Consider the following 24233-nt stretch of genomic DNA (forward strand, 5'->3'; position numbering starts at 1 on the left):
GGAAATTTCAAACTGATTCAGCTGAGTGAAAGGCCCTCCTCTAAGTTACCCATCAAGACCCACCAACCAAGAATTATAGCATCCCTTGAGCTCCTCCTGGCTGCTTTATACTCAGAGGACCAGGAAGTGATGTCTGAGCCTTCCCTTCCCTGAGCCAATCAAGTCTAGGGGAAGGTCTCAATACCTCTAAGAAACAATCAGGCCAGGATGAGGTGTCTTCTCAGAGCTCTTCTTCAGGGACAGTCTTATTACTTATATTTTACAACTTTCATTTTTGAATGTTTTGTGATAGTTGTTCTTTACAATATTGTAATCACTGGATATATTGTTTTCCTGGTTCTGATTAGTTTGCATCAGTTCATGTAAGTTTTTTCATGCTTCTCTGTACTTGTCATGTACATTTCTTATAGCACAGTAATACTGACTGTTCTTGCCTTAAGTTAACTTGCATTATGCAAATTCAACTTTAAATAAAGAATCCTAAAAGAAATCTGAATTCAAAAAAAAAAATGTTAACTTTATTATACAGTATTGTGCAAACCTCCCAAGTGAAAACTGCAGAACAGGCTAGTGAAGATATTACCACTCAAGATCGAGGAAACCTTTGTCTTGGTCCTCCTACCCACCTGATTGTCCACCCCTGCCTGTTCCCTATTCGCTGCTGTCTATGAATGCCTCTCCCACAATCCCCACTCCCACGTTCTTCTTCTTGGTTCTGGCCAGGCCTCAGTGTGGCTGGCTCTGCCTCACATGTTCTTCTTCCTGCTTCTCTGTCTTGGTCCCCTCCCTCTACCAGAGAAGGGTCCCCTTTCTGTTTCTCTCCTTCCCTTCCCCACATCTGTGGTCAAATTTGTATTAAGGAAAAATTGATTTATGTAGAGATCTGAGGAATATCCATTTAAATAAAGTAAGAACAGTCTATATTCTATTAAGACATTTATGTCCCACAATTTGTTTAGCCGTTCTCTAATCAATGGACATCTGCTCTTTCTTGTTCATTGCTACCACAGAAAGTACTATCTAAATTTGAGGGTATATGAGGCCTTTCCTTTTAGCAATCACATCTTTGGGATATATGCCCTGCATCTCTTTTAGCATGACACAAAAATCCCACAAAGTAAAGCAACCATTTCTTCCCAACTCCAACATTAAATAAAGTTTTACTTGGGGGAATCCAACACTAACCTGGTTTAGTGGAACATAAGCTTCTTGAGGGCAGAGACTCCCTTTTTTATTGGTATCCAGGGAAAATTAGCACAGTATCTAGCATGTAAGTGCTTAAAAAATTAGCTTTGTTGTTGTTGAGTAGTTTAAGTCATGTCTGACTCCTCTTTGTGATGCCATTTGGGACTTTCTTGGCAGATACTAGAATGCTTTGCCATTTCCTTCTCCAGTTCATTTTATAGGTGAGAAAACTGAGGCAAACAGGATTAAGTGATTTCCCAGGGTCACACTGCTAATTAGTGTCTGTGATTAGATTTATATTCAAGTCTTTCTGACTCCATGCCTGGTGCTCTATCCACTGTGTCACCTAGCTGCCCCGCTTAGTGATCCAATAGCAAGGGCTTAATAAATGCTTGTTGATTCACTGGTCAAGTGAGTGATCTAGGACAGGTGTGCTGGAACCACAAAATTACTAGCACTATACTTCAACCCATCCACGAGGCTCCTGTCTTCTTTTTTAGCTATTATTCATCAGCTTGATGATGATACTCTCTAACAATAGGATCATCCTTAAATACACCCCTAAGAGCAAGGCTAGCATCATTCCTCCCATTCTGTAGAAGAGAAAAACCACAAGGAAGGAGACATACTCAAGTTCAGAAAGTGAATCAGTGTAAGGGCTGAGATTAGCTCCAAGGCTCTGACCCCACGCCCAAAGCTCAATCAACACACTTAGTAATTTCAGGTTTAATTCTAGGCTGATAAATATCTGTATGACTAAACTAGCACACAAGTCAGCGTGATCAAAGGTGCCTGCCCCCAAAGTGGCTCAGATCCAGAACAGGACATTCACAGATACAAGTCCTAAGTTATAGGCTTGAGTAGAGATGTAAAAAAGGCAGCTCACCAAGCAACTGTCTTAGACCTTGAAAAGAAATATGAATGTGTGTGTGTGTGTGTATGTGTGTGTGTGTGTGTGTGTGTGTTTGAATGTATTGGGGTGGAGGAAGGGAAGGAAAAGAAAATGGACAACTATGCATTAGTTTTTTGAGGGTGTTCACATACACATATCCCTACATACATGTTTCAGGGGTGACAAACTACTCCCAAGCATTCTTTCTGTTTTTGATGACTTACCCTTAATCTTCCCAAAAGTCAATATGGTAAGACTTGAGGAGAGTTTTGAAGACTAAGACTTCTATTCCTTCTCTCCCCTCCCATCCCCTTGTACCTCAAATGATTCATCAGTTCGTTCACCAAATCATCTACCTTCTGCAAGAAAACAACCTCAAACTGTGAGTATTACATCTCCATCTAATCTACAACCAGAATAAATTATCAGTCTTTTACTAACCCAGCTGAAATAGTGCTTAATTACAAATGATAAACAAACAAAAGAACAAAGAAAAAATAAAATATCAACAGTATTTTCCTAGCTCAAGAATTAAAAGCAGGGTCGTGAGATGAAATCAATGGAAAAAAGGGAGATAAAGATACCAGCCAAAAAAACAGGAGAATAAACAATTGTATAAGTAGGAGAAGCCAAGATGGAAAAAATGACAGATTTGCTGCTACATTTGCACAGAGAACAATCACTGATAGACAGACTTTACCCAGGAAGCGTTGAAATTACAATTACTGAAGTAAATCCAAAACTTAACAATTAAACGATCTTTCCCAGAACGTTCCAATTTGTGTTCCAACCACAAGAGATGGTTTAATGCTCTTCAGTATATATATATATATATATACTTTTTTTGATCCACAACAGCATGAGATTCCCTTTCAAAAAGACTTCCTTCTTGATTTTTTTATAAAGATGATGCACTTTAGGTCACTTGACAGGGTCCTTTTTCCAAGCCAAAGTTTGCATTCCCTATCACAAGATTAAGTAACAAATAGGAATTCTTACAACAGCCTGAAGTTATGAATGAATGGTTATTTGTGAACTAGCTTGTCAAGACAGATGCAGTATTTGTCAGAGTAGTGTGGGTTAGATATGGAGAAAAAGAGCCAAGCAACAGAGCCAAGATGTAAGTCACATTTGCCTGCTTTTTTTTGTTTTCATGCGACTAAAAGGATGCTACATTGAAGAAATAAATAAAAGCTAGTTATTATTTTTATGCAGCTTGCTGTATATTTTTCTTTTCCTATTGTAAAAGCAGTATCTTTTCCTCAGGCATAAAACATCTGAATCTACTTCAAATTTTGCCTTTAAAAAAAAAGGAGACAACTCAAAAGAACTGAAAAAACAGTGACAAGTCCTCATTGTGAACATGGATATAAGCACATCTGCATTTGAGGGTTAGTATATGTTTTCAAACTGGTTTCAGATGGTTGAGGCTTCACAAAATCCAACAATCATTTCCCCCTTTTTTCCCCTGACTCCTATAATTCCCTCCACTTGAAGGGAAATTCAATCTACCCATTTCTGTTTTTGTTAACACATGATTTAGTCAAGTATCCAAAGGTGACTGGACAAACAACCTCTATCAAGTTTTCTTCTAACCCACACCAAGCTTTCCTTGTACAGGGAGAGTAAGGGTAATGGATGCCCATATATTTCTCCACTCTAGACCTACTTGAGGTCAGGAAATAGAGAAGGAGATATTCAACATTTTGGTCGTATTCCCTTTGGAGGAATTATTGGAAGATATAGACAAGAGTCATACAAGATGAGGGATTAAGGATGGATTTCCATTTTCACCAGTGGATTCTACACTGTATTCACACTATTGAGATCCTAGATCCATTGAAGTATAGAAGAATGTTTTCCTTACCATTAACAAATACAAACTCCTAAGGACTCAGGATTTCACACCTCCCTGCCCCATTCTAAGGAAACACCTTTAGTGCCAATGAAGGGGTTTAAAAAAATTATAATAGGCCAAATGCAATGTGAACTAAAACAGGAATAGTTTCAACTTGTCTTCTGGGATAATATCACCTCCCTTATGACATGCCAGCATTATAACCATGCACAAGTCACTTTACATCTCAGAGCTTCATTTTCCCCAGCTGTAATATGGGTATAAAAATGGCTGAAGTATCTACCTCACAGCATTATTGTAAAACTTGAATAAGCTCATATATCTATGTATCTATATATGTATATGTATATATTATATATGATAACAGCTTCTCTAGATGACATGTAAAATATTTTGCAAATCTTGAAGTACTATGTGACCATAAATTTTAATAAAATTAGTCATCTTCTCTGATCTTGGGTTGAGCTTCCATTACATCTTCCCTTTCCTCTTTCCTGGGAACCTTTTCACTCCATCTCTCACTTTGATGAACTTTGCTCCTTCCAATATGTTTTCCCTTCTTCATCACCAAGTTCTGGCTTAGATTTTGCTCTAGCTTTGGTAGCTTTGGCTACCAGTTGCTTTTGGAAGTGACCATGATGTCCCACTGAGCAGGGACTATTGAAGTTTTTCATCTTTGTATTTCCCAGGCAGAGCATTACCAGGACTATAAGAAGTACTCAATAAATGAATGTTGACTGACTGATTGATTGTAGCCTCCTGAACTGCCAGATTCATAGCATCTCAAGTGGTTCTGTCAGGATTTGGAATTATTGGGGGTGGGGCAGTGGTGAAAGATTTGATCAAGGTGATAGATAATGTTTATACAATGCACAAGGTTTACTCCTTGCTTTTATCCCAGGGTTCAAGGCATTGAGGGTTTGGGCAGTAGGTCAAAACATTGGGGCTACAACTTCTAGCATATTATTTTTATTTCCTGACACATAAAATCAAAGGGAGAGGACATGGCATACATTTAAAGGTATGCATATTAATATAAATTCAAATTCATTTTGATGTGAGATCTTGCAAAGCTTCTGGAGATAACTGGGGACATCTCAGCATGTCACATTGCCAAGAGCACTCTAGGGCAGTAAATTACCACATGCTCAAAAGGGTTAGCTTCACTGAAATTCTAGATGCTACCGTTGCCAGTTTACTAGATTTTTACATTCCACCTACTGTTAGCTCTCTCAAATAGATGTTAAGGCTCCCTGAGGGTAGACAAGAATGGAGTCCTCTCTTTTGCTGGGAATTCCCACAACATCCAATACTGTGCCCTGGGAACCAATACTATTACCAATAAGGAATCCAAGAGAGAAATTAAAGCTAAGGTGGCCAGTTTTACTCTGTTAGCAAAGGTGATAAAATGATGAGGGAGAAGTTTCCAACTAAAGAATAAAATCAGGGATTTCAATGACCCATGCCCTCCTTATCTCTGAATGGCAGGGGAAAAAAGAGTTAATTGTACTCAATGAGAGGGAAAATGAGCCAGCAACAGACAAGCATAAAGACTTACCCAAGTTTCATGACCAGTTATTCTCATTTCTAGGAACAGAGTTTAAAGAATACAAATACAACTCTTGATATTTTTGAGTAAATACGCATTTAATATTAATAACTCTTGCATTTTACTTAGTTTATTCCCCTAATCCATCAACTAATGAGGTGAGAGAGGAGGAGGAGTGCCAAATTCCTCAATCTCCTAGGCTACACATTAAACCTCAGATCACGAGTCAATCTAAGGATATTGGAAGCTCTAGACTTGGAATGACAAGACGCTAACGACCAGGGGAAAGACAGTCCTCAGTTGGTCACATGAGTCATTTGTTCCTGGAACTCTCCAATTAACTCATCCCCTCCTTTCTCTGAGTTGAAGGGAAATTCTCACCAACTTCGTTGGCATCAGGACTACAGATAAGACCAGATCCGGTTTTCCTTCCTCTTTTTGCCACTCCTAAATCCCCCCCTCCTTTCATTCTGCAAGTATCAAAGGAATTCTGGACCAGAGAAGTATCTAACTGAACCAAGATTAAGTGTTCCTACTAAGCAGAAATACCCTACAAAAATGAGCAAGAAGGCCTGACATTGCCAATACTGCCCCATAGGTTACTGTACTAATTCTTTCCAACCTTATGTTAGAAAGCATTCCAGGTTTGGGCATGGCACACTCTGTGTATAAGTTATGTGTATTTTTAATCGCTACACATGCAGATATTTCATAATAACAATTAGGTGAATGCAGCTGAGGAATTATGGGAAAGAAGTCAAGGGGGACTTCTCAGAGGTAACAGAGTCAGCCAGAACAGGTTGGGAAGAAAGCTGGTAATGCGGTAGTTCGGCATCTAATTCTGGACATTCAAAAATTTAAAAAGAAGTAAAAAACAGCTTGTGGTTGCAGGCAGGATGTAAACTTACTCTAAACAAATGACTGAGGCAAACTTTTCAGTCTAAACAAACCTGTTGAGGCATCTCTAGCATATTATTAAATGAGAGACAGAGGAGAGAGAGAGAAGAAGAAGGAGAAGAAGAAGAAGAAGAAGAAGAAGAAGAAGAAGAAGAAGAAGAAGAAGAAGAAGAAGAAGAAGGAGGAGGAGGAGAAGGAGAAGGAGAAGAAGAAGGAGAAGGAGAAGAAGAAAGAGGAGAAGAAGAAAACAGGAGGAGGAGGAAGAGTCAGAGACAGAAGAGGACAAAGGGAGAGAAGGGAGGGGAAGAGAGAGAGAGAGACAGAGAGACAGAGAGACAGAGAATACCTGGAGAACATATAATTCTCAAGCTAAAAACTATCTTTGTTTAAAAAAGTGAAAATGCACTGCATACAATTTCAAAATGACAATGGGAACATTTGTTTATCTCTGCCAGGACCTCCTTTTGTCAAACTGTTCGGAGCCTTCACTCTCAGTCTGCAATGTGGAAAACACTCCTGAGGACAAGGCCAGCATTAGTAGAACAAGCACATCTGGCAAATCCAAACCATCTCTCCTGGATCACACCAGGGCCTGAAACATTACAACAAGATAGTTGAGAGAGATGCCATTTAAAGCTCACCTTGTGGAGGAGTCTGGATCGGGGAGGGAAGAGGAATAATGTGAATTTTCTAATTAGTATAGTCATACAGGGGGAGCATGGAAAGTAAGAGTTGGCCTCAAAGACTGGGCAAGCTGGTCCAAGTCCTACTGCCTGACATAAATAACAGCAGAACTTTAGCTAAGCGGTGCAGTGGACAGTGCACAGACCTGGAGTTAGGAAAACCTGAGTTCAAATCTGGCCTTAGACACATACTGGCTGTGTGACTGACCCTGGGCAAGCCATAACATCTGTTTGCCTCAGTTCATCTATAAAATGGGGAAAATAACAGCGCCTATCTCTCAGGGTTGTTGTGAGAATCAAATGGGATAATAACTGTAAAGTGTTTAGTACAAAGCTTGGCATATATTGGGCTCCATGTAAATCAATATTTTTATGTATTCATTATTATTATCAATAACCTCTTGGTGTCCTAAGTAACTTCCTAAAGAGACTTGCAATTACAAATAGGTTGCTGAACTGCCTTGGTAGAAGGAGTTTCTCTATACCAATGAAAGTACAATGTGTCCCTCCTCAAAAAACAAACAAACAAACAAACATAAAATCTTTAAGTTGGAAGGATCTCAGAGGGTCACAATATAGTCCAACAGCCCCATCCAGTGTAGGAATTCCTGACAACTGTCCAGAGAGCCTTTGCTTGAACACTTCCAATTGCAGAAGAATTTGCCACCTCCTAGGTCAGTCCATTCTCTTAGTAGAGAGTTCAATTTCTTGGAAACTTTTCCTTTATACAGAGTCAAGAATCTTTTCCCCAATAACTCCTACCTACAGGTCCTAATTCTGTCCTTTGGAGCTACAAAGAATGGCTAATCTTCTTTCCCCATGCCAACCCTTCCATCATTTCAAGATAGATTGTGTCTGTCCCAAAAATGACTCATCATCATCAATGGTCTTTTTACACCAAAACCTTTCTCTCTCTTCTGGGATTCTGAAGACCTCTTTGGATTTGGCTTCTTTACTTTGCTTCCTCTAATTTACTATTCTTGCAGTCTCTAAATGTATTCCAGTCCTTACGCAATTAATGAGTCAAAGGCCCACAATGGGCAGACTCCTCAGGTCAGCCAACAACTGAATGTGGGATCTTCTGCTTGGCACAGTTTCCTCTGTGAAAATACTCTGGTATCTTTGGGTATTTTTACATGGAAAATGAAATAACCATGTCAAAGGTCACTGGGAAAAGGGCAACAGTCTGGGGTCAAATTCCATCTCTCTCACTAATTACCTGTGTGACCTTGGATAGATCACGTTGCATCTCTGGACCTCAGTTTTTTGGTTTGGTTTGGTTTGGTTTCCATCTGTAAAAGGAGGGGGTTGTATTAGGTAGCCTCTAGAAGCTGTAATTCTAAAGGTGCCATGCCATACGTGGACTGTAGGGGTCACTATGGAGACACAAGTGCTCCCAGTCCTGGTCAAGCATTTACAAATCATCTTTCCAACCCCAGAAAGTAAACTGTATTTGTTTCCATGATGGAAGTCTGATTTTTCTAGTAGTTCATATGATGACAGATTTAGATCCAGCTGCAATCTTAAAAGTCATTTCATCCAACTCCCTCAATTCACAGATGAGGAAATTTAGGCTAAATGAGGTTAAGGGAGTAACCCAAGGACACAGGTTATATGAAAGGGGTCAATGTTCAAACCCAGGTCTTCAGACTTCAGAGCCCCTACTGTGAGCTACGGAGGGTACTAAGCCAGTCAGCCTTCCCACTGCCTCGCTACAAAAGTCTCATTTCAGTTTCAAAGTATTATGTTTATTTTAAGGATGCTCTTAATCTTTGGATGAAGTGAAGGAGGAGAGTGACAGAAAGAGAGAAACACAGAGACAGACAGAATAGGAGAAAGAGAGTAAGGGGAGAGGGAGGAAGAGAGAGAAGGAGAAAGGGAAAAAAGAGAAAGGGAAGAAATTCCAATCCTGAGTCAGTAGTGACCTACCTAACTAAAGACACCATAAGTGGGCTGCACAGCAGTAACAACACAGAGTAATGATGCAACATATGAAGGAGAGGAGAGAAACTTTGCCAATTGCATACCAGTAACTCAATTATTCTGAATTCCTGAAAATTCAACGCCTTGGAGATAAAGCCAAAAATACTTCTGTGTCCAGTCAGTAATGTTTTCCTTCATTGGGCAGTTGGCCAGTAAAGGGTCAATTTATATGCAGAAAGCAGTATTCATGAACAGAATACTCAGCTACACTCCCTAAACCTACCACATTATTGACACTCACTCTGCATTCCACAGTGTCACTGGGAAAGATTAGAGGCAGGGGAACTTCTAAGAGGAAATGTTTAAAATTCATGTGAAACAATAACAAAGGAAATTTCATTTTGATTTTTCAGATTGTATAGTTTAGTCCATCCAATTCAACATGATAGAATTAGCCAAGTGATGACTGAGTTACTTTCTTCAGTGCCTAGCTTGGCTATGTTCACTCTGCATAGTATGAATTGCTTGTTTTCTATGCAAGTAAAATCTAAGACACTTACTTCTTCATTTTCCCTCCCAATATTGACTGACACAACATGGATGTTGACTGAGGCTCCCTCAGAAAAGATCAGCAGTAAAAAGTGAATGAATGGGAAGTAGAGATCACAAGAATAAAACATGCTATATAAAAAGAATTCACAATCTCCCATTTACCTAAGATAGCTTCATAATTATTCTGTTATTATTTTATAAGCATTTTTTTGGCACAACTGGATTTTAATAGGCAGCATGCCTCAGTATAAAGAAGACAGCTTAAGGAGCCAAAAGAACAGAGTTCTTTCTGGCCAAAGTCTGCTACTTTTTTGCTGTGTGATTTGGGTAAGTGACTTAACTTCTCTGAATTTCATTATTCATCTGTAAAATGGGTGTAATCCTACCTGCACAGCCTATTTTACAGGGATGTTGAAAGAATCAGATCAGAAAATGCAGGTGAAAATGCTTCGAATATGGCAAAGAAATATACATGTATAAGGTATTAATTACAATTACTACCAACAAAAGATGACTAGAGAAAGTCAGTAATCTGAAAGGAATATAAAGGAAGAATTGTGCCATATCATCCTATACAATAAAGAAACATAAGAAATGAAGAGATTGTTAGAATTAAAGGGAAGGAAGGAGAAGAGAAGAGGAAAGGGGCAAGAAAAGGTTTTAGACCCTTTTGATTTACCAAGCCCTTGGGTTATATTTTTATTGTTAGTAATTTAAAAACATCAAGGAGCCTATTGTATTTGGAGCAATCTTTCTGAGTCACTCAAGCTTTTTGCAATATCTTTTGAATAGATGAGCCTTGATTCTCAAAAGGACCAGATGTCCCAATTCCCTCTGTGCAAACTATGGGTAAACCTTAGCATAACTCTACTTTGAGCCTTAAACTAACAGCATGTGAAAAGATTAATATGAATAAATTCAAAACTAATCAGAGCCCTTCTTTAAATGTTGACACAGTATTATTTATATCCTATACATACCTTCTTGACTAAAATTCATCCCAGGAGATTGGCACCTGGCCAGTTCTATTCATATTTACTGTATTTATATAGTACAGTTGGCCAAGGATAATATTTAAGACAAAATATGCCTTAGGGCATATACAATATCTCTTATATTTCTGCTTTCAAATCTCCACATTGCTAAAAATATTTAGTCTGAACTTTATAAAATGTCCTGCAAAGGGCTATCAGCAATCTGTAGTGATATATAGCTGGCTCAGTATAATTAGAGCATATTTGTAATACTTATGCCAAAGTCAGTCACTGAATGTTAATAACTTTGTGGTTTAAAAAAAAAAAGCAAAAAAAAAAACCTGAGCCAGTGATCTTTCCCATGCCTTCATCTCTACAGTTTTTGACCTTCAGAATTTTCACTGCAAGAAATGCCAGTCTCCTTTCCACCTCCCTTTCTACTCCACCACTTCTTTCAGAAATGAAAGAAGTAAAAACTATGCAATAAAGTTCTGAACGGGGAAAGCTGGTCTGTTTTCCAATGCTGGCGCTTTCAATTTACTTCTTTAAAAAAAAATATGGTGGAGTGATTTCTTCCTTCCTTCCTTTCTTTCTTTTTTTTTTTTGGAAGAATTCATATAATCCGGCATAACTAGAAAGTGCTGGAAAATCAGTTAACCTACTTTCTATAAAATTACACAGTATTTACACAGTAATACCCAATCTGCTACTTATAGGACCTGCTTCTAAACTTCTGGGATGAGCCCTGTTGGTAGATAACTGGATTGGATGTTACCTTCTCTGTTATCAGACTCATGCTTCTGAATACCTTGATAATATTTTTAGATAATTAATTTGACCCTTTATAGAAAGGTAGTTGCCTAAACTGAGCCTATATGACATGTACTGGGCTCCTTCTAAAACCAGAGGTTTCCTCCAGCAATATCGGAAATAGGTAAGTGGGATGCTGTGACCTTAGCTTCTTAGATCTAAGGTTCTACCGAGAAGAACCGTGGGTCGACACATTCTTAAATAACCTGGTATCTCCAAAATAATTGGTTACAGGTTAGAGATGTGTCCAAGAACTGAGAGCAATTTCTTTTCGCGCTTGTTGCCAAACGCCTAAAGCACGACCTCTTTGGGTACCAGACAGTGTGCTCGTCTGTCCACCCAAGTACCAGCAGGGCTGCTGCACGTGCCGGAAAAAGAAAGCTGGCCTGATTCCTCACTCTGTCTCCCTGGTATTGCTACAGCTTGCAATGCCATTGCTTTCCGAATATCCCGTTGGCTCCAGCCCAAGTGAAAAGGCTTATTTCCCTGGGGATAACAAGGGGGGCGCTTATTTCTCATAGCTGTTGTTGGAGGGCTCCATAACTACAACAATAAAATCATCCTGCTGGCCAGGGTGTCCCGAACCTGACGTTGTCTTTTCACAATAGAAGAGAGACAACCGCAGAAGAAAGGCTGCGGGAAAAGGCTGAGGTTCCGACACACTGGCTGTCATTCTGGGACCATCACCTACAAGACATGACAAGTCACAAAGCAGCGACTTGTGAAACTAAAAATAAATATATTAAAAAATGCACCACCCTGCAATTAGAAACTCTTGGATAAAATTACCAAGATGGCTGTATTATCTATTTAGGCAAGACAGAGATTTTGCAAAAGCGGCCAACAAGTATATAGGGCATAAAAAGGGGAGGAGAGAAACGGGCAGCCAATGAAACGGAAAGGGATTGGGATTTGGAATACAGTAATGTTGAAGGATTCCCCCCCTCCCTTCTTCCTGGTATTTAACCCTCTCAGGTATCACAGGAGGCATTTTTAAAGAAGCGCTCTGAATCCATTTCAAGCTAACTGCCCCATTCCCTTCTTCCCCCTCCCCCCCCAAGAACTCCACAATAAATCATTTCATTCCAGTCACTACTGTATGCCAGATGGATTTAAGGATATGGCAACCCAGCACAGTCTAGGAGCAGGGAGGGCTCTTTTACTCCCTCTTAGATTTAGGAATGCATCATCAAAACAACTGCCGAGAGCAAATGAAAAGGGAGTTAGCACAGGCAACAAAGGTTGAAAAGAGACATGTTATAAACCTATTAAGAAAAATGGAAAAAGTTTTCTACTAAGCCATTAAGCAAACAATAATGACCTAATGCGTATGAGTGGCAGGGGAAGACAGGTCAGGCTGCACTCAATTTAGGGGGAAAGTAGACTAAAAATTCGAGTACTGAAAAAAGCTCCCATTTCCTTATGAATGAAAGTCCAAAAAGTGAAATTACAAGATTCTGGATGGGGGAAGGGAAATGAATAAGGGGGGACGTGCATTCATTTTCCTGGTGGCAAGGGATGCATTAAGGATTGAGGAAGTCAAAGACAAGGTTGAAACTCTTTTTTTTTTTTTTAGTAGATATAATTTTTAAACATATATACAATGGAGACGGATTCAGAAATGTGCCGTCAGATCAGCAGCGGGGCGGAAGGTGGGGAGGAGAGGCAAGTCTTCTCCCTCCGCATTTTTTTTAACCATTCAAGATCCAATGTGGTAACAAACCCTTCCGCCCAAAGAAAATAAACCTACCAAGATTTCTGCAGTCAGCTCTGCCCCTGGGGAGTGGATCGTAGGTTGCTGAGGAGGGCTGCCTTCTCGCCAATGGACCGTGTGATGAATTTTCAGGGAAGAGGAAAAAGAAGAGCGCAGTAGAGGGAAATCGGGAGGAAAAGGAGGGAAGAGAGAGGGAGGGGAAAGGAGAAAAACAGAAAGTAAAGGTAGCAAGAAATTGCCTAAAGCCTATAACTCTAAAGGATCGTTGGGCCGGGGAAAGGAGGGGAATGGGAGAGGATAACTTGAGCCGAGATGGAACTTCGAGGTGAAAAGACTATAGAGAGAGTTTGGAAAGTGTCGGGCACCGCCAAACCTCAGGGACTCGAGGAGAATAAACGCAGCACTTACTTTCCGAGTAGTAGGGCATGTCTATTTTGTAAACCTCTTTGGCATAGTACTCCTCGTCGCTCCTCTCCCTTTCGCAAGCCGCTGCCCTCCTGTTGGCTTTCTCCTGGAGCAAGTCCCTGGTACTGTTGTAAATGGAGATCACCTCCGGGGGGACCTCATCAGGTTCGGGGTATTCTTCTGGGGGGCTGGTGAGCTTCAGTTTGCTGAGGATCTGACCCCGGATCGCCTCGATCCTCTTGCGCATGAACTGATCCATGTCGAGTGTGCTGCAGGTAGAGAGGCTCAACGCCACGGTGACCAGATCCAGGGTCAGAAAAACGCTTAGGAGATAGTAGTGCATTTTTTTTTTTAAAGAATCGGAAGGGGGAGTTAAAAAGGTGGGGCGGGGGGAGTCCTCAAAATAGAGAATAGATGGGAATTAAAAGGGGGAAATCAGATCAAGTATGTAACTTGGCAAACAAATCAAAGATAATGACCAAATGACCTCTCAAATTGTCTACTCAAAAGGGTGGCAACATAAATATGGGCTGAGTAGTTGGGTGAGTGAGGGGGAATTCTGGCTTTTTTTTTAGGGGCGAGGGGCAAGGGGTGGCGAAAAAAAGAAGGCAAAGGTCTCTTAGGCAGAAATCATCGAGCCGAAAGACCCGGGGTTCGGTGTGTCAGTGTCCAGCCCGGAGGGGCTGACCTCAACTCGTCTCCTACTGCCAAAGTGGGGAAGGAGCGATGGAGAGGCCCCAGGGCTGGCAGCTAGAAAACCGACAGAAAGGGGTGCTCCGAGATGCTGGGGGTGTGGGGAAGGGGGAAGAGATTAAAAATAAAAATCAAAAAAGGGGGGGTAGGGAACAAGCCGCAGCTCTCCCCGCTTCCACTGCGGGCGCCGATATCTCTGCGAGAGAAGACACACACCACGGCTGGAGGAGCAGCCGAGAATCGCACACGTGTGTGTGTGTGTGTGTGTGTGTGTGTGTGTGTGTGTGTGTATGTATGTGTGTGTGTGTGCGTGTGCGCGCGCGCTCGCGTGTTGGGGGAGAGCCCGAGACAACGAGGGGAGGCGGGGTGCGCTCCGCTTCCCACCCCGCTCTGTCCTTGTCCGTAGCGGGCAGCAAAGGCAGCGACGATCTTCGCTCCGGGTGCCGCAAGCTGTTGCATGCACCCCGGGCCGCGTGCACCAACCCCGCCCGGGTTACTTCTTGTAGCTGCAGCCGCCGGTGCTGCCTGAGAGCGCCTCCTCCTCCTCCTCCTCCTCCTTCTCCTCCTCCTCCTCCTCCTTCTGCTCCTCCAAACCAAACCGTAACCCAGCTACAAACAAGCCACTGCCCCGGCCTCCGCCGCCAACGCTGCCTTCGCCGCTGCCGCCGCCGCTGTCTTCCCCTCCTGGCTGCCCGCAGAGGCAGCGGCTTGGAAGGACTGGTTGGGGAGATGCTTTATTCCTAAGAGGGGTGGGGGTTGTTTTCGGTGGGTTCCTTGCTCGCTCCCTTGGACTCCCACCTCCCCCTTCCCCAATCTCTCTCCGACTTTGGCTCGCTTGACCAATCTTCCCTGTGATATTTTCCAGTACTTGGCACCCGGAAAGTCAGAGTCTCTCCCGCTTTCTTTTCTCTGCTTTTTTACCGGGCAACCCCTCTGTTCCTTTTCTGTATGGACTGGAAGACCGTTATACTCTGTTCATCTCTCTTTCTCCTCTTTCTTCCTTCTCTCTCTCTCTCTCTCTCTGTCTCTCTCTCTCTCTCTCTCTCTCTGTCTCTCCCTCCCTCCCTCCCTCTCTCTCTCTCTCTCTCCTTTTCCTCCTCCTCCTCCTCTCTCCCTCGCTGTCTCTCTCCCTCAGCTCCTTTAGCTCAGCTTAGAGGGAAACTTTTGCCAGCAGATAACATCACGATCTTGCCGGGGAGGGGAGATTTATAAGTTCTCCTCGCACCACGTGTTTGCCTCCAACAAAGTGACGTGCTGGGATTGCAGTCAGAAGTCCTCCCGTTTTTTTTTTTCTTTCCTTTTTACCCCCAGCTATTGAGTCTCTCTGAGGCGTTGATGGGGTGTGGGATTGAAGGAGGTATGGAAGCGGTGTATGGGTATAGCAGCCCTTACAAAAATGATTAACTGCATTTACTTTATGTAGTAACTTTAGGCGGTTCTCCTGAAGGGTTACGCTTGCATGTACCCTTGATTATTAAACCTTTTTGAAAGCCAAGGCTTCAAAGCTTGTTCTCTGAGTTCTTCATCCTCATATGGCAAATATATGTTTCTATGTATGCACATATGTAGATAAACATATATAAGTATTTGCACACAAATACACAGATGTATATACAAAGAGACACTTCACTTTTCATATTCTGGTCTATCTACAATTCAATCTCTCAGCCTGTCCCTTGTCCACTAACCAGCGCGCATCTAAAGAAAGCCGTATCTTCAGCTATCTCATATCCTAGATCCTACCTTAACTTGAAAATGATAACCCTCATTCTCCTACATTGCTTGCTTAATCCATCATTTGGCTCACTCTTTGCTTCCTCCTCTGGCCAAAGAGTTCGTCCTTCAGGTTTTTTTTTCTTCCTATGAGCATTCATCTGGTGACTTGAGTTCTAACTTAGATATGTCTGGCAATCCACTGAGAAGAGCTTGCCATTTTCTGCCTCAGTCTCCTCCTTTGGAGAAATGCAAGATAAAATTCTGCCAATTAATCTTGTTTTCTTTTTTTTTTTTACTTTAGTTTAATAATACAGAGGTTATTCAGTTGGGAAGGGCTCCATCACTTGAGAAGGTTCACCCCTGATGTGTACAGGACTATCCCATTCTTTAAAAAAATGCTTTCCTTCTTTGAAGAAAAATCAAGCACTATTCACAGCTTTTAGAATTCAAGTTCTAGATATGAATCGGGCCTGAAGGGCATGTGACCAAAGTAGCCAGTAAGCTACAGGAGATCCTTGCCACCACCCTGTAACCAAAACAAAAAAATAACAGTGAGGAGACTGAGATTGGTAGGCAGTTCAAGAGAGGCAACCAAGAAACAACAATTCTTCCACTATGTTGAGATCATAAGACGTTAAAATGTGAGCAGTTGCTTTGGGGAAAGGGGGTCCATTCTGGCACTGGCAATAACCACACAATCAATCAACAAGTGTGTCTTAAATGCCTGGCATGTGGACAGAGCATTGAAACTGGAGTCAGGAAGAATCAAATTTGAATATTCCTCAGGCACTAGCTGTATGACCCTAGGCAAGTCACCTAACCTCTCTAGGGCTCTGTTACTTCATTTGTAAAATGCGGAGGTAAATAGCACCTCATCATGCCAGCTTGTCCTAGGGCTGACAGTAAAGTCCTTCAGCAAAACGGGGTGGGGGTGCTATATTTGGTTATCATCTACTCCCTAGTAAACTAGAGAGGGGAGTGTGTAGAGAAGGAATTATGGCAACCATCCTGGAGTCCTCCTATGCAAGCAAAGTTTCAGAACCTATGGGCAGATTCTCATCCACTGGTTCAGAACTTGTGCTCAAGATCTCTGTCTCTCTCTCTCTTCTCTTCCTCGCTCTCTTTTCTATTAAATCAATCTTTATTTCTTAGTCTCGGAGTGAAAATACCACATATATTCCCTGAAAAAAGTTACATCTAAATTCATGGCTCTTTGGGCACTTTGTCCTCTGTAATTTTCACTGTAGTATGGGACTGCAGGTAATAGTTATAGAATACTGACTTCTTCATTTTCTGAATAAAATGAGGAAACCATTAGGCTTGGTGTCAATGAAAAACAATGATATTCAGTTTCACTTGAGAATACTTGCTCATTATTACCAATAGGGAAACACCTATTAAAAAGATCCCCAGTACCCAATAGAGCCTTTCCCAAAATTGGCCACTCGGTGAAATTAGATAAATTACAGAGTTGGGGTACTATGTTGTTCCTTTATTTCACATGTTGAAAAAGTTAACATTAAAAATAAATAAAATATTCTATCATCTGTTTTATTAAATGCCTACCCCTGGCTACTATCTTTATCCCATTTGATCTCAGCCTATGGATTCCCTGGCCTGGACAGGCAACCTGTGCCTTTCTTAGTTGGAGCCTCCATGTAATTTCCTAGCTCTCTCTTCACCATGCCCGTATTCAGTTTCCCTCCCCTCTTCATTTCCAGTATCCTTCCTCCATTAAAATATAAGTTCTTGGATAGAAGGGACTGTCTTGCTTATTTGTATGGGTATCCCCAATGCTCAGTACAGTACATAGTACATAATAAGCATTTAATAAACATTCCATCAACCTTACTTGTGGTTTGCTTGTGAGTACCCATGTAGAGAAGATCCCATAACCGTGGATGTTTCTATCTGTGTCTGGGGAGAAAAAATTGGGAAATGCCCAGAGTGGGATGCTAGTTTACCATTAAAATCCTGCAAAGCAGTGGAGATTTAAGTATCTTCTAACTTAACTTGAAACTGAATTCTTTGTTTTCTAGATCAGAGTGCAGGAGGGTGCAGCTGTTTCAGTCACTAGCTTTTACTTGCTCATTAAATGCTACCATTCACTCAGGTCTTCTGGAATTCCTACAATAGCCTAACCAAATGTTTGATGTCTAAACAACTACTCATTGCTATCCTTTAGCAACAACCTTATTGATCGGGAGGGAGAGGAGTTGGTGAGTAGATGAGTCCTTCCTAATGTAATCACTTCATTTGTAATCACTCTGAAAGGTTCCCATAGTGATTTTAAAGGGAAAAAAAAATTATTAAACTACTGAATTACATTTTACTATAAATCTTAGCACCTGATAAATGCAAAGGACTAGAGATAATTCTTTAATGTGACAATACAGAAATCATTCAATAAACATTTATTAAGTGCCCACTGTGTGCCAAGCACAATTCTAAGCACTAGATAGTTTTAAATTCTTGCTTATAGATTATCCAGCTAATAATACTAGTTTTAACGTTTACATGGAGCTTTCAGGTTTACAAAGTACTTTGCAAATATTATGTCATTTGACCCTATGTACTGTTCCAAGCTGCTTGTCAGTTTCTAAATTAAAAAGTATTTGAGAATCTACTGTATGCTGTTCAGATCCTGGGGGAGTGGAAAGGTGGTACACTCAGAAAAGAGAACTGAAGAGCAATTAAAACATTACTATACTCTCTGCTTCCTATGTATTGCTATCCCTAGGAAAACCTGTCAGCCTGAAAAATGTAAAATTCAAAACGAAGTGGTCTTTGTAAGTTTTTTTCTTTTACAGGGAGGTAAACTGTGCCTTGCTATTCAGTTGGGTTGTGAGAGTCTAAGTTACTGCTCCCCCTTAAAATTATGATTAGCTTATTAGTAACTCTTCAGAGAGGCTCATGGTGAATGAAATGCTCGTAACAGTGCCCCAAAGGGGAAACCCTCACAGTCCACAGAACACTCTCCCACTGAGAGCCAAATCAGGCCTGTGGGCAAGAAGTTCTCCACACTTGGTCTACTAGTAAATTATGTGAAATGCATAAAACAAAACCTGTAGCAATGTATTTGGTACTATGACACATGCGTGTGTAATAAAGAACTGAATATGACAAATGAGTCATCTTTTTTAAGGAGGTGGTTAGCAGTGCACTATGATCCCACACTCAACTACTCCCATCTCCCTTTCTTTCACTTCTGAAGGCCAAGGACATATTGAGTAATAAGAGTAATTGGAGTTTGCTTTCTGGGAAAGGGAACAAGACTAAGGGTAGGACCTTCCTTGAAGAGAAGTAAGGAGAAGGAGAGAAATGTAAGATAAGGTAAAAGGAATGGAGGAGGTAAATGATGCAGAGAAAAGCGAATCAAATATTTTCACAATTAATGCAAATATGACATTTGGAGTATGTCTACCCATCCTTTGGTTATACCTTTTTATTGGAGATAATACGTGGAAATGTTTGGTGCATTTTATCTGCTACACCTTTCATTAGGGTTTATAGATTGTGTAATATATTCCATTAACAAAGTCATCTCACATACTGGGATGACATATCATAAGATCATAGATTTAAAACCACATGGAATGTAGAGATCATTCAGTCCTGACTCCATCATGTTATATAAGGTATCTAAAGCCCAGAAAAGTTGAAAGTGACCTGGTCCAGTTCAGAGCCAAGATTTGAACCCAGGTTCTCTGACTATAAATTATCTGACCTGACTCTGTACTTGTTTAGAGGCTGATCATACTCCCACGCAGCTCATCACTCTGCTATACAGTTTTCAGGTCCTGACTCATCAAAATTACTTATCAGCCAAGGAGAGATTTCAGGTTTGCTATTAGGAAGCCCAAGTTTCCACTATTTCTCCAGTCACTATCAAACTTAAACGTGACAGTGCTTCGCATGGCCTTTCAGGTTGTGTTAACACTGATCGTTGTTTCTCCCTGCTCTATCTGTCCCATTAACCTAAATTGTTGTAGATAATATTCTAGACTAATATTGCCACATTAGGGGAAGATGGATTTCAAGAATTTTACTGAATAATTATTAGCTTTTCTCAAATACCTTTTCTTGGATTTTGGTTCATTCAATTTATATTTAGTTATCGTTGGCCTTTTTGTTTTGTTTTGTATCTTCCCAATCCAGTTTCTCCTTTACAGTAAGTCTCTACTCAAAATAAAATTAAACAATCTTAATTGTGGATTATATTTTAATCCTAAAGTATTTTGTATTTTATTTGCAGATTCTATGTACTTGTTGTTTCTCAAGATAACACAAAGTGCTTGAGGGCAGAGCTAAGTAGTTGTTTTTGAGCTTGGTTATCTCCAGCCTGGTATACAGTGGGTACTAAATGTTTCATGAATCGAAATTAAAATAAATTATAAATATAATGGTGCAATAAGCCAATTTCCTATTAAATGGATTTTACTTTTTTTTTAAAGTTTACTATGTATATTTTTAAGGTATTTAAATTCTTGTTGCCTAAATCTACTATTGATTGGAAAGGATCTATACCTATGATTTCTCACTTTTCCATTTTCTCAGGATATGATACAAAGAAAGAAAGATTCCATGATGAAGTTTTACTTTTGGTGGCGAATGTAAAACATCCACTTTCCAATTACTTTCACATAATCTTGCTATGACAGAGATATTGTATTCAGACAACATCTTCCTGACCATCTCAAGATAGATGGTAAAGAATTATGGTAAAATGGAAACTTAGATTTGAGAGTTGGTAATTCCCCTCCATCCTCTCCCATCTCCTTGTGCTGAAGATACTTCAGCAACTGCAATCATGCCTACACGTTTAAAAGACTTCTTTTCTTGAACTATTTAGAATGAATATAAATCTGGATCAACACAAAGACACAAAGACCCAGAAGATCCCTGAACAAGACTCTTGACAGCAAGCAGTACAAACCCCTTGAGGAAGGCAGAGGGGTATGAAGTGGAACAGAAAGTAGAAGAGAGGGGCTGACAGCAATCTCATACCACAGCTGGAGAGAACACCCTGCTTCCAGCTGACTCTTCTATTCCCATTCTGGTAAATTCACTTTTAAATTTTAGAAAATGAGCAACCAATTAAGATTCTGAAGAGCAAAATCAGACTCTTCTCCCTTCCCATTTTAGAGCCGGTACAGAAAAAGAACAGAACGTTTCTGTTTGTCATTTGGTTCTTTCAGCTCCCCATAATGCTGTCTTTTCACATGTTGATCTTTCCTTTTTAATAAACAGTAACTGCTTCACAAAACCAGGGACACCTGGGAAGTTACTTCACAAAATTGAAAGGGCTTGTGTTTCCTGTTAACTTAAAAAAATGATGTGGTTGGGATTTCAACAATTTGTGGTCTCTCTTTAAATTGTTTTGGTTATATCCAAATGGGTTTGGTTATATCCCAATGTGAAATACAAAGACAATAATGTCATCTGAATGGCTTGGTCACCCATCTCTAGAAAGAATGTTAGCGACTTCATCTCAACCAAAGAAATACGTTGAAAAAGTGACATCACCAAATTAAGGAGATCTTACCTCTCTAGCACAGTACACCAAAGCCCCAGGACACCTGGCCAAATGTTTGGTATAGCTACTAGAGAAAATTACACAAACTCTTTTCTTCAAAGAGTCACTTCATGTCCTCACAGTGGAATGACTAAGGCTGTACCTGAACAAGGTAAATAACTGAATTGTTGAAGCACAGCTGGTTTTAGCAATTGCATCTTATCAACTGAAAGCTGACCTGCTTGAGTGAGAAGAAACAGCTATTCATAGGGTTGGGGGAAACAGTTGATTCAATGACAGCTTAAATCATGCCACCTAGAGGAAAATAGTGATAGGTTCTGCACTGTAACATTTTTTAAAGACCCACAAACTAAATTGTATGTATTTTATCATTGCTAGTTTACAAAATATGTAATGTAAAAATTACTTCGTGTTATTTTTGCTTTAGAACTGAGACTTCAGTGGAGAAGAAAATTCTTTGTATGAAAATCCCTTCAACTGGATGGCAGGGTGGCAATGCAGAAACTTCATGAGGTTATAGATCAGAGCTTGAAGGGAATCTAGAGATAATCTAGTCCAGGGCCTATGTGGATAGAGAGACAGAAAGACAGATAAAGATGAGCATATTTCAATATAATTGATTTCTTTTCGTATTTTACTTTATGCATTTAAAAACTATCATGAAAAGAGGTTCCTAAGCTTCACCAGACTGCCAAATGAGTCCATTACACACACACACACACACACACACACACACACACACACACACACACACACACACGGTAAGAACTGTTGATTTAGTCCAATGTGATTTTACAGATGAGTCAGTAAGTCAATAAACATTGACTACATACCTACTATGTGCCCGGGATTGTGCCCTCAAGGGGCTTATAATCTAATAGCGGAGACAACAAACACATACAAACAAGCTATGTACAAGACAAACAGGAAATAAGTGAGGGGAGGCACTAGAATTAACAGGGGTTAGGAAAGGCTTCCTTGTAGAAGAAGGAATCCAGGAGGAGGAGATGAGGAAGGAGAGAATTCCAGGCATGGGTACAGCTAATGAAACTGCCTAGAGAGAAGAGATGGAATATTGTTTGCGGAGCAGCAAGGAAGCCAGAGTCACTGTACTGAGGAATATGGAAGTATGTATAATGTGAAATGTTAAGTGTGTGTGTGTGCGTGTGTGTGCATGTGTGCGTGTGCGTGTTTGGAGGCTTTCAACATCTGAGGAGTTTGTATTTGATCCTGGAGGTGATAGGGAGCTACTGGAGGTCACTGAGGGAGTGGCCTGCACTTTAGGAAAATTACTTTGATGGCTGAATGGAGGATGGATTGGAGAGAGGAAAGACTTGAGGCAGGTAGCCCCACCAGCAGGCTACTGCAATAGTTCAGTATTTGAGATGTGGCAAAGGTGAAATTACCATGCCTTTGCAGCAAATTAGAAATGGGGCAGAGGAGGGTATGACAGTGGAGAATTGAAGATGACATCTAGGTTGTAAGTCTAGAAGATGTAGAGTACGGTGATGCCCTCAAAACTTAATAAGGAAGTTTGGAGTGGGTTGGGGAGAGGGAATAAGGAGAACGAGAAGTTAAGTGACTTGTACAATGCCACACAAGCAGTGAGTTACGGAGCTGGAAATTGAACACAGGTTCTCTGACTCTATATTAAGTATCCTTTCCCTCTGACTACACTTGGGAGAGCTAAACATGCTTACACAACTTTAGTTGTGCTCTACTCACCAAATCACAAACCTAATTTCTGTCCACCAACAGAAAACACTCTTACAAAAAGCACAGTCCTATCTCAATAAATTATTTGAAAACTGTATTTCAAATTCCAAGTTTGCAATATAGCTCCTATGTTTACAGAGAATAAACTTTAGCAAAGATCAGTACAATATGAAGAGTAAGGAAAAAATAGCTCATTATCTAAATTCTTACTAGCGAGGAATCTCACCATCTTAAATCTGCATAGACTAAATCTGATTTGCAGGTCTTCAAATACTAACCTAATTCCAATTTGCTTCATTTTACTACATGTAAGAAAAGCATCTAAAGCTGGTCATTTTTTCAATAAATCAATGCTCATCATTCCAATGGTAACAGTAATTATCCTATGTCAGATGATTCAATTGTAGTACTTTGGTAATAATATAAGCATAGATGGGGATCTGATAGAATAAGAAGACCTTAAAAGAAGACAGATGGCTATTTAACAACTAAAAGCCTTCATTATAAGACATATGGCGGCATAAGGCTTTAAGTCCTAAATTATAAGTTTGCACAATAAAGATGTTTTCTTATTTACAAAGATTGTGATTTACTTATCCTTGCTTTTTCTGCTGGTCATAAACTTGGGTCATAGGAAGCATGGTCCTAAATGATACATCCATACACAGATATACTATACACACACATATATGTGTGTTTGTGTGTATATGGATAGATAAATAGATGGATGTATCTATCTGTGTATGTATGTAACATTTCTCAGTGATGGAAATACCAGGTCTCTCTAAGGGACACTAATACACAGAATTTTGGACATTGTTATTTGGATTTGAGGCTGCTCTGTTTTATACTTAATCTCACTCTGTATTTTTTGGATGAGGAAACGGGTTTGGAGAGGTTGTGACTTGCTGAAGGTTACACAAGTAGAAAAGGGCAGGAACAGAATTCACATCCAGGTCCCATTCTTTCCAAACGACACACACTAAAAAACCTTGGAGCTCTTGACAAAGGCTGGCATTGGCAGGATCTGCTTTTGTTCTCTGGAACTCCAGTTTCCAAGATTGTTCAATGTGTCCTACTATTCCCAGTGTCCTCAGAAATGATTTTTTTTTTGGGGGGGGGGGGGGGGC

At 40.4% G+C, this 24233-nt stretch overlaps 1 protein-coding gene across 1 annotated transcript in view; it reads right to left on the reverse strand.

Moving 5' to 3' along the window:
- TGFB2 (transforming growth factor beta 2) overlaps window positions 1-13791 on the reverse strand; it is a 95154-nt gene extending 81363 nt beyond the window's left edge. The window contains exon 1 of the mRNA XM_072647812.1: window positions 13446-13791. Within this exon, the coding sequence (XP_072503913.1) occupies window positions 13446-13785 (340 nt within the window). The 5' untranslated portion in view covers window positions 13786-13791. The remainder of the gene's footprint in view (window positions 1-13445) is intronic.
- Window positions 13792-24233: the final 10442 nt, after the last annotated feature.

This window comes from Notamacropus eugenii, chromosome 2, assembly GCF_028372415.1.
Source record: "Notamacropus eugenii isolate mMacEug1 chromosome 2, mMacEug1.pri_v2, whole genome shotgun sequence".
In the NCBI taxonomy this organism is placed as follows: domain Eukaryota; kingdom Metazoa; phylum Chordata; class Mammalia; order Diprotodontia; family Macropodidae; genus Notamacropus; species Notamacropus eugenii.